The sequence below is a fragment of the Columba livia genome, chromosome 26 (genome assembly GCF_036013475.1).
Source record: "Columba livia isolate bColLiv1 breed racing homer chromosome 26, bColLiv1.pat.W.v2, whole genome shotgun sequence".
NCBI classification, from domain to species: Eukaryota; Metazoa; Chordata; class Aves; order Columbiformes; family Columbidae; genus Columba; species Columba livia.
This window is the reverse complement of record NC_088627.1, coordinates 78,563-89,064: the sequence shown is the minus strand read 5'-3', so window position 1 is coordinate 89,064 and position 10,502 is coordinate 78,563. Positions and strand designations below refer to the sequence as shown.

The 10,502-nt window shown below is 62.0% G+C and overlaps 1 protein-coding gene and 1 non-coding gene across 7 annotated transcripts; one reads left to right on the top strand and one right to left on the bottom strand.

Annotated features, from left to right (window-relative positions):
- The first annotated feature begins 206 nt into the window (after window positions 1-206).
- Window positions 207-10,213, top strand: LOC102091825 (discoidin, CUB and LCCL domain-containing protein 1-like). Of its 6 annotated transcripts, none has more exons than XM_065041314.1 (15): window positions 207-519; window positions 3,090-3,311; window positions 5,616-5,753; window positions 6,097-6,148; window positions 6,351-6,423; window positions 6,603-6,736; window positions 6,891-6,928; window positions 6,999-7,193; window positions 7,914-8,035; window positions 8,124-8,292; window positions 8,403-8,495; window positions 8,729-8,819; window positions 9,005-9,042; window positions 9,134-9,256; window positions 9,688-10,213. In XM_065041314.1, the coding sequence occupies exons 1-15, from the start codon at window positions 414-416 to the stop codon at window positions 10,080-10,082; spliced, it is 1,989 nt and encodes a 662-aa protein (XP_064897386.1). In that variant the 5' UTR covers window positions 207-413; the 3' UTR covers window positions 10,083-10,213. The 6 variants fall into 6 exon arrangements, with proteins under 6 accessions (XP_064897386.1, XP_064897383.1, XP_064897384.1 ...); XM_065041311.1 differs by having other exon boundaries at window positions 8,729-8,906; XM_065041312.1 differs by having other exon boundaries at window positions 6,831-6,928.
- A 159-nt stretch (window positions 10,214-10,372) lies between these two features.
- LOC135576447 (U11 spliceosomal RNA) lies at window positions 10,373-10,501 on the bottom strand. The gene has a single exon (XR_010468193.1). It is a non-coding gene; the product is annotated as a U11 spliceosomal RNA (small nuclear RNA).
- Between the last annotated feature and the right edge of the window lies 1 nt (window position 10,502).

The window sequence follows — 10,502 nt, the reverse complement described above, 5'->3', positions numbered from 1 at the left end:
CGGCGCGGGGGCACGGGGGGTTCCTGGCCGCTGCCGGGAATGCCAGGAGCGAGGAGTGGGAAGCGGTACCGGGCAACCCCAGCCCGGCCCGGGGGCTCTGTACCCTCGCAGCGGGTCCGTCCCGCAGCCCCTACGGGCGCATTGGGGCGGTTCCCAGGGCCGCCTCTGGGCTCCGTGTCCCTCAGCCACGAGCGAGCCCGCCCCACGAGGTACCCAGGACCACCCTGCCGCTGACCCGGCCGAGCCCCCGCTACCCCCGCCGCGCCGCGCCCACTCCCTTCTGCGGGCCTTGCCGGCTGACTGACAGCGAGGCGGCCCAATGGCGACGCGAGGCAGGGCGGTGGCAGCCAGTGGGCGTGGCAAGGCAGGAGGGGGCGGGCGGCGGGCGCGGCGGGACCGGCGGCGGCGGCAGGATGCGGACGGACGGCGGGACGGCGCGGGGGGCGTTGGTGCTGGCGCTGCTCCGCCGCTGCCTCCTGCTGGGACCGCTGGGGCTGCGCCCGGCCGGCGGACAGGACGGTGAGTGCGGATTGTGGGGCACCTGCGGCGGGGCACCCCGCACCGGGACACAGCACCGGTAGTCTTGCGCCCGCTGACACCCCCGTGGCTCATCTTCCCTCGCTGGGATGGGCCGTACACCGCGCCCAGGACTGGGTTTGGGATGAAGACCAGGGACCGGACGGGCTCTCCTCTGTCCCGGGACCGATCCGGGACAGGCTTCTCACTGTGTCCAGACCAGGGTGGGCTCCTCGGTACCGATCCAGGACGGGTCCCCGCTGTCCCCAGACCGCCACCACACTGGGACTGAGTCTCCGCGGTCCGCCTGTCCTGGTACCGATCCGGGACGGCGTCCCCGCCATGCTTCTGCTCCGGTACCGGACAGGACGAGCTCCCCGCTGCCTCCACCATCTCCGCACCGCCCCGGTCCCGCACCCGGTGGTCTCCTCGCAGACCCCGCCGTGCTCCCCTGTGCCCCCCGCTCCCGGTATCAGGGTGCCGCCTGCGCTGGGGGTCCCGGGGTCGGTTCTGTCCCTCCTACCCGGCTTCCCCGGAAACCCCTAATCCCCAGCGGCCCGGCTCTGCCCCGGTTTAAGAGGATCGCTGGGGCTTACGGTGCACAGCTGGGAGAGCCGGGCAGCGGCTCCATCCCGGGGGATGCTGCAGGTCCCGGCAGCGTCGCTCCGGGCGGGAGAATTGCAGCCTGTGGGGTCTGGGAAAGGCCCCGAGGGGACGTTCAGCCAAAACCTCATCCTGAAGAAGGACTTCTCCCCGGCGTTGCTCATCTCCAACGCATTCGAGCATCAGGAGAGGGGAACGGGACATCCAAAGCATCATGTCCAGCGAGGGGAAACTGAGGCACGGCCAGGACGTGACCACGGGGGGCAGAATCCCCACTGCGTTCCCCACTTGTTTGATTTGGTACACATCCCACAGCGGGTTCCCACTGGCTCCCAAAGCCCTCGGTGGAGCCCTCCCAGCCCTGGACCGTACCAGGGCTTTTCCTGGAGCATCGCCCTGTTGTGTCTGTCTTGCATCCTCTGAGAAAACAACCCCCCCCGGCAGGGGTGGTCCCAACACTGCGGCTTTGCCCTCACTCAGCGGAAATCCAGTTTTCCCATTTTTTTGCAACTGACCTTTTTTTGGGGGGGGCTGGGGATTTTTCTGTAGCCAGAGACAAGCCCCCCCCATGGCTCTGCCTTCGCTGTTCCATTCCCTCAGTAGTATCTTGGGAGCTAAATCATCGGGTGTGCATGTGTAGCTCTTGGTTTATCTCTGGCATTGCCACCCAGCATGTGCTGGCCACACTGGCCATTTTATCGAGTTTTTCCTTTCCCAGGATGGGTTTTCCTGGGATGGGGCCCCCCCAGACCCTCCACACCCACCGACAGTGGGATTGGAGCCGGGGGTGTCCATCCAGGACCCCCAGCTTGGGTGCACATGCCAAGGTGTCCTGGCCAGAGAGGGTTTTCCGTGCTGATCCTGATAGCTCTGACCTTGCTTGTCTGAAACTCTGCCCAAATACCCTAAATTTCTTCCCCCGCAGCACAGCAGCCCCTCTGGGAGCCACTTTCCTGGCAGCCCCAGAGGGGTTACATCCACCCAGTGCCCCCCGCCGCCAGCCCCTGAGGGCCTAATCCTTCCCAGCTTTGCCATAATGGCGTGGGAAATTGAGGATTTCACTCAGTCCCGCATGCCTGCCCAGGGGGGTTCACAGGAAAACCCCCCTCCTCCAAGTTCGGACGCCAGCCTTTCCTACAGTCTGGCCAGGAGTGGGCTCTGGGGAGGGCCTGGCATCTTCCACCTCCAGCTCCCCCTTTTTTGATCCCTGCAGGATTTTCTCGTGCCGGTGCTTTGTGCTGTCTCCTGGTGACGGTGATGGCGGCCAAGGCAGGGGCAAGCCGAGCCCATCACTTTTCTTTCTGCTTGGCAGGAGCAGCAGCTTTTTGGGGCTGGAAGGGGAGTGAACAATGCCCCCCCCCCCCCCCCAGCCATGCAGAGGGGCGGGGTGGTGTACTTCCTTTCACCAGTCCTGCCCTGGATACACCAGAAATCCCAAACGGTGCTTGACGCCGGATGCTTTCAACTCCAGTTTCCAGAATATTCCCTTGTGCCCGGGGGCAGCAAGCCCAGAGAAAGGCCCTTTTTGTGGTGGTTTTGGCATTGACCTGGGGACGTGGCCACGGGGATGCAGCTGCCCAAGGTCATCTTCAAGGTCAAGCCCACAGCCAAGAGTGCTCAGGGGCTGCTTGGAGCTGTACAGCCCTGTGGAGGGGGAGTGTTTCCTCCTTGCATCCTCCTGTAGTCCCCAAAATTGGGATCCTCCTGGGCTGGGGGATGGAGAGGGGCTGGAGGTACAGGTCTGCACTGGGTGGTTGTGGGGGAAACTGAGGCAACTTCACCCCTGGGTCCCCCTGGGGACTGTCCCCAGTGGAGAGAGCAGCCAGAAAAGCCACAAAAAATGATGTTTCAACCAAGGAAAACATTTGAAAGGGCTCCGGGTGCCCATGGGGTGTCCCTGGTGACTGTACCAAGTGGGGAAACTGAGGCAGGCAGCAGCCTGGCTGAGCCCGTACCCCGTCTCTCCACAGGGGATGGCTGCGGCCACACGCTGCTGACACCCCACAGTGGTACCCTCAGCTCCAAGAACTACCCGGGCACCTACCCCAACCACACTTCCTGCCGCTGGTGGCTGCGTGCGCCCCCGGGCACCTCCCTCCTCCTGGCCTTTGGGGACGTGGACCTGGAACCCTCTGAGCGCTGTGCCCGCAGCTCTGTGCTGCTCACCAACCCCCAGGCTGGCACTGCCTATGGTAAGAGGTGGTGTCCTGGGGGAAACTGAGGCAGCACCTGCCAAGGAGCTGCAGATGGGGAGGGGTGATATCGCTTTATGTAAAATCCTGGATAAGGAGAAGATCAGGAAAATCCAGCTTTTTAGCTGTTTTTGTCATGGGAGGGGGCATATCTGAGGAAGGGGGTATCTGAGGATGAGGATATCTGAGGATCGGGATATTTAAGGAATGGGGTACCCAAGGATGGGTGTACCTGAAATGGGGGGACCTGAAGAGGGGGATATCCAAGGAGGGTGGTATCTGAGGACAGGAGTACTTGAAGAGGGGGATACCTGAGGATGGGGTGCCCAAAGATGCAGCTGCTGATTAATTAGTTCTGTCTGTGGAGCCGCTGCTCAAACGCTTCCAGGATTTTCCTGGAGAAATTTAATGGTCTTGGAGGGCTTTGACAGCACCTGGAAGGTGGCAGGTGCTGGGGGAGACATCTTGGGTTGGGGGGGAAAGCGTCAGTGCTGGGGTGTACATGGGGTGGGATGGAGGAGCAGCCATGAGGCCGGGTGAGGGGCAGGGGACGCTGTGGGAAATGTGGGGTGGAAAGGAGCCAGTTTCGATTCCCCACAGCTCTACCAGGACTGGCGTTTTCCCGTTTTCCAGGGCTTTTGCCCTTTCCAGGCAGGCAGACAAGAGGGTTGACAGCACGTGATGTCGCTCATCTCCTCTGCCATGACCTCGGGGACATGTTTATCCCCATCTCCCAGAATCCCAAAGCCCAGACATGACTTGGGCCAGCCTGAGGGATCCCAGAGCAGCACAGGACAGGGGAGACCCTCGATGATGCTCCTGGGGGGCTGGTGGAGGTGGGGGCACCCTTAGCCCCTTTGGGTGTGTGCCACAGTCCTGCTCACTCATGCGCGGCTGACGCCAGCCCTTGACAAGTCCCAGATGTTTTTCAGGAAGTGGAGGCTGTGGGCTCCCTCCTGCTGACTCAGAGCTGGTCCGAATAAAAGCTGGAGACACGTTGCGGTCCCCATGGGGTTGGCAGCCTAAGGCTCAACTGACAAGTCCCCAGCACACCAGGGTCTCTGGAGCTGCTGGCGGAGTGGGCAGTGAGCCACATGTTGCAGCATCTGTCCAGGACAGCGCTGGCATCTGGTAGCGGGTGGGAAAATCTGTGCACACATGTCATCTGCATCTCACATGCATGTCATTTGCATATGACGTGGAGCCCCCATCACTTCCATGACTCTGTGACATCCCTGCACACACACATGTCCCATGTCCCCTGGGCCTGACCTCTTGGTTAAATATGACCCAGGCAGGGTGAGGGTGCAGGTTGGGGTGGGGAAACTGAGGCATGACACAACTCTGCCAGGGAGGTGTCAGTGCCAGCACCATGGGGATACAGCTCCTTGTTCCCAGGGCAACGATGGCATTTTCTCATTTTCTCAAAGCATTTCTGGGTGCCCCGAGTCCCTGGTGATGGACATGATGCAGAACAGAGAGAAATCGTGTGGGGGTGACGCCAGTCTGGGGACTGGGGCCACCTCTTGTCCCTGGTTGGGACCAGGGGTGTCCCCAAGGAACCTGCCTGTCCGCAAAGCTGAAGTTTTAATCAGGGAGATGGAGGCTGCAAATTGATTTGGATTAAATGAGGGGATTTAGGAGGCAGCTACTGCAGTGCCTGTGAAAGGGGAGATGGGGAGGGGACAGGGATGCAGCCCCCATTTTGGGGTCCCATGGGGCCATGCCATGGCATCAGGGGAAGAGTGGCAAGTGCCGAATAAAAGCTGGTGGCTACTTGGGCCAGTAAAGATGCTCTGGAGGGAAGCGTTTCTGGAAGGTGGGTACAGTCCCTGCCTGGCTGGAAGATCATCTGTCCCTGCTCAGGGAGGTGGGGACATCTTGGGGTGCCACCCTGGGAGCTTGGTCCAGCTCTGACCTCATGCCTGGGGGCTGTGTCCCCCCCGGTGCTGCTCGTGGCTGTGGGGGGACAGTGGGGACTGTGCCCCAGTTACCCCCCCATAGCCTGGGTGTAACTGGTCTGGGGATGGGGCCACCCTGTGGCTGGAACCACCCTGGCACAGGACCACCTTGGCACAAGGTCACCCTGGGCGTGGGACCACCATCAGGATAGGACCACCCCAGAGCTGGGACCAGCCTGGCATGGGGCCATCCTGGGGCTGGGGCCACCCTAAGCACAGTCCAAATGCCTGAGTGCCCCCAGCCCTGACAAGGGCTGGGCCAGGGGAGGTGTCACCCCAGGGTCTGGGTGCCTGTGCCCATCTCTGGGGAGCCCCAGTCCCCTTCATGGCCCCTTCTCTGCAGGGCCCTACTGCAGGAATGCTGTCCCCGCCACCCCACTTCTGGTGACAAACTCCAGTGCTGTCACCGTCCTGTTCAACAGCACCAGCCATCACTCAGGACGAGGTCTCCTCCTGTCCTACGCCACCTCGCAGCACCCAGGTAGGGGGGAGCATCCCTCAGGGATGCAGAAACCCCCCCGGGCCGTGTTTTGGCCCATGGGGAGGCACAGCCGGGGGTGGAGGGAGCTCCTTGCTGACCCCAGGGTGGGCTCCAATTGCCCCAAGTTCACTGAAGACCCAAAATGAGAGACCCCCAGACCACCCAGCCAACTGGGACCCCCCACAGCACCCTGGACCCCCAGGTCAGCTGGGTCCCCAATCCCAGGCAGAGATGCAGGCATGGGGCCAATGGCTGCAGGGACTGAGGGACCAGCCTCCCCTGTCCCTCTGGGTGCCCTGGGGTGGGTGGGGGTCCCTCACCCTGGGGTATCCCTGCCTTGCAGACCTGGTCTCCTGCCTGGTACGAGGCACCCACTACACCCAGGAACATGTCAGGTGAGTGGCTGGGGGAGTTAGTGGTCCCCGCTTTGGTGTCCCCCACCCTGGCATTGCTGCCGGTCCCCATCTACCCCAGTTTTATCCCCATTCCTCTCCCGGGTGCTTGGGGTTGCAGCTGCGGCGGGATGGGCACCAAACGGGTGTGCAGAGGGGAATTGGACAGGAGCGAGCCCTGACTCCCCGTTGCCATGTGTTTCAGTGTGTACTGTCCTGCGGGCTGCAAGGACATCGACGGGGACATCTGGGGTAACCCCAGCCAGGGCTACCGGGACGTAAGTGCAGAGCCCGGCTTGCCTCAGGGGTGCACCCACCAGGGATGGTTCCCGGCACGCATGGCCACTGCTTGTCACTCCCCAGCGGACTACAGGGGATGGGTTTGGCCATGGGGTGCCCCGTGGGATACCCTTTCCTCCCCAGTCGGGCTGCTCTCACCTGTCCCTGCTCCCCACAGACCTCAGTACTGTGCAAGGCGGCCGTGCACGCTGGGGTGATTGCGGACGAGCTGGGCGGGCAGGTCACCCTGTCCCGGGAGAAGGGGATCACGCTCTACGAGTCAGCCTTCGCCAATGGGCTCCACTCCAAAAGGTGGGTGGGTGGGGCTGGGGTCCCTGGCTGCACCCCGTACCCATCTGTGCTGACACCGGGGACCTGCCACCGCTTGATTTTAGACACTCCACAGATTTATTCACCTGGGGCCCTTTTCCCCATGTCCGATGCTCCCCATGCTTTCTGCCCGCAGGGGATCCCTCTCTGAGAAGCGGCTCATATTCCACAAAGGTATTTTTTTCCCATTTTCCCTGAAATTAAGCCATATTTTTGGCTCCCAACCTGCTGTCTCTATGTCCAGCTTGTGATGATGCGCTGGAGGTGGCTGCCTTCAATGCCTCGTCCTGGTGGCACGAGGTGGACATGCTGGGCCAAGACAGAACCTGGGTGGCTGAACGGGCAGCGCTGGGCATCACCGGCCACTCCTGGGCCACCGAACCTGGCACTGAGGCCGCCTGGCTGGAGCTGGACCTGGGCACCCGCAGGAATATCACTGGTGAGTGCTGTCCCCAGGCCACCCTAACCACTGTCCTCCCTATGGTGACATGGGCACCAGCCTCACAGACCCCCCCAAAAAAAACTGTCCAGAGCAGTTGCAATAACCAGGAGGAATTTGAGCTCCTTGGGCCATGGTTATACTGGTGCAAACTTAGACAGCGTCAACCTCCCCAGCTTTCCCCTCTCCCCATTTTGTCCCTGTCAAGCCCCCTGCCATCCGCAGCTATTTCTGGGAGGAACAAGTTAATATTATGCTCTTGCATCTGGTGCCAGTGCACGCCTTTTGTTTGGCTGGAGCTGCTGAAAGCGGGGGCTTTGTGTGGCAGTGGCTGGTGACCGCGGCGAGGAAAATGGGGACATTGTCCAGCCGAAGGCTGAAGGAGGGAGGAATGCGTGGCTCGCAGCCGGGGCTGGAGGTTATTGGCTCCTTGGGGCAGAGTGTGGGGTTCGACAATTAAATCTGCCACCCAAACCCCCTCCCAGGGCTGGAGGGAGCCCCTGGTGGGGGGTTTCCCAGGGGGATGATATGTCCTGTCCCTTGGTCCCCTCCCATCATGGAGCTGGGTGTCCCAGAGATGGGGGTTATTTTGTCTAGAAAAGCTCTGCCCCATGCAATGGGGCATTTTGGGGGACAGAGTGGCCCCCCCAAGCCCTTCCTCAGCCCCGCACCCCCCGGCTGACAGCAGGGCCCCCCTTGGGCTCACTCCTGCACTGACAGGCATCATCACGAAGGGATCATCCGAGCAGCACAACTACTACGTGACATCCTACCGGGTCTCCTCCAGCCGTGACCGGAAGAACTGGAGACCCTACAGAGGCAGCAGTGGCCAGGAGGACAAGGTGGATGCAGGGGGGGACAATAGGGGGGTCACAGACCCCCTGCCCGCGGATGTGTGGCCATCTGCACTCTCTTCACCCTCTCTGGCAGGTCTTTGAAGGAAACACTGACAGCCAAGGGGAGGTCTCCAATGCCTTCATTCCGCCCATTGTCGCCCGCTACGTCCGTGTCACACCCCAGAGCTGGCACCAGCATGTGGCCTTGAAGGTGGCCCTGGTGGGCTGCCAGCTGGCACGGGTCCGCGTGCCCCGACCCTACGGTGAGCCCCTCTGCACACCACCTGACATCCCAAACATCCCCTAGGGATCCCCAACCTCCCTGTGCGCCCAATGGTGGTCCCACACTGACAGTCCCTGCTATGCCCTGCAGTGTCCAGTGTCCCCAAGGAGGTTCCTGTCCCCACCAGCCGCCCAGCCAGCCACACACCCATCCCTGGCATCACCCTGGACCCGGAGAAGGCAGGTGGGTGCTGTTGGGGGGGGGGTGCTGTTCCTGGGGTGCAGTGTTGTTTTGTGGATGCTCTAGGCACCGATGGACCCAGTTGGACTTTAAGATTCCCCTGTGACAACACATTGGTTTTCCTTCTCTGGTGGCCTCGACTGGGCTCCTGTCACCCGTGGGTGGACTCCTGTCACTTGTGGGTGCAGAGGGGTGGGATGGGGCACCCGGAGGCTGATGCTGTCCTCCCTCCCCAGGCTCCACACTGCTGGTGATGCTGCTTATTGGCGGTTTCATTCTCCTCTGCTCCAGCCTCCTGCTGCTGGTTTTCCTCTGCCGCAGGAAGAGGTGGGTCCCATCCTGCCCCCCACTTCACCCTGGGGGACGTAGCATTGCCCCCCCAAAGTGCAGTGACTCCATTTGGCTGCTCTCCAGGTACTGAGTGGTGCAGCCCCCTGTGCAGTGGGTGCAAGGAGGGGGGTGGTGGTGGGTTTGATGGGATCCCTCACCCCCACCTCACTGTCCCCTTGCAGGAAGCTGGCGGCAGAGCTTAACTGTGGGAAAATGAAAGGTAAAGAGCCTCCAAACTCCCTTGGGGGTCCTGCCATGCCTGTCCACAAGGGATGGCATGTGACAACCAGAGGCTTCTGCTCTTTGCTCAGGGTACCCCAAGCTGGGCCCGAGCCATGTGTGCTCCCTGCAGAGCCTGCCGCCCTCTGGCTCTGCACTGGCCTCGTTCCCCATGACGGCTGCGCTGGGGGACCTCGACCAGACCCATTCACCAGGTAATAGGGACATTGAGGCACAAATGGGTCCTTCAGCCAAAAGCTGGAGCTGTGTCTCCCCCACTGCACCTTGGGGTGCCCATTGCCCCCCAGCACCACTCTGGTCTGACCTGTCCCACATGGTCCTGTACAAAAGGTAGACCTTGACAGGCCTTATTTATCTTCATTATTTTTATTTTTATTATTCTGCATCAAACACGGATGTGGACATTGGAAGGCGGCTGGAGGGCACCAGGACCCCCACTCCATGCTGGTGCAGAGGGACGTGCCTGTCCCTGTGGGGTAGCTGTCCAGCCCCGGCTGGGTTTTGGGATGTATCTGCCGGGTTTTTCCTGTTTTTTCCACCCATGGGTGCCCTCAGCCCACCCACATCTGGAACAGCACCGCCGTGGGAACAGTCCCCAGCTCAGAGCCTTGCACCCCCGTTGCAGAATATGCTGAGCCAGACCTGGTGCAGGTGACCACCAGCAGCCAGATGGGACCCTGCACCTTCAAGCCTCTCCTGGACGAGGGCTACACTCTGCCGCTGGTCGTGAGCCACTACGACGTGCCGGGAAAATACCACGAGTACGCAGAGCCGCTGCTGCCCGAGCCCGAGTACGCCACACCGTTCAGCGAGCCCGAACCCGCCAGCACCCGCCACAGCCCCTGCGGCGTGCCAAGGCTCCCCGTTTCCCCCCCGCTGCGGTACGACGCGCCCGCCCCGCGGGCCGGGGAGCTGCCCGCCGGGGCGTGCACGACTGCCGGCCCCGGTGGGGATATCCCCTCTGCGGACGGGCCCCTGGAGGACAGTCCTCTCCCGCACGTGTACCACGAGGCCTTGTGAAGATGCAGCGGGAGCCTGACCCGGGGGAACGGGCAGGGGCTATGGGAGAAAAAAAACGCTCCAAGCGTTGGGAGAATATTTTCTAAATACGATCGTATTTATCGGTATTAAATACATATATCCTGCTGGAAGGCACGCCCCGTGCGACTCCCACTTCGCGCAGCCCCACTGCGCGACCAAAAACCTGCCTCGGAAACTGAGACACCCTGTCCCTCCCGGGCCAACCAACCCCATGCAGCATAACACCCCGCCACCCAACCCTCATCGCGGCTCTGCCATTGACAGCTGCCCGGGGCGCCGGAACAGGCGGTCACCAGCGGCCCCCCTCACAAAAATTGTGCTTCCGAAATCTCTTGATGTCGATTCCGCGAGGGCGGCCGCGAAGCCCCCCCGTGCCACGCACGGCAGAAGCCCTTTTTA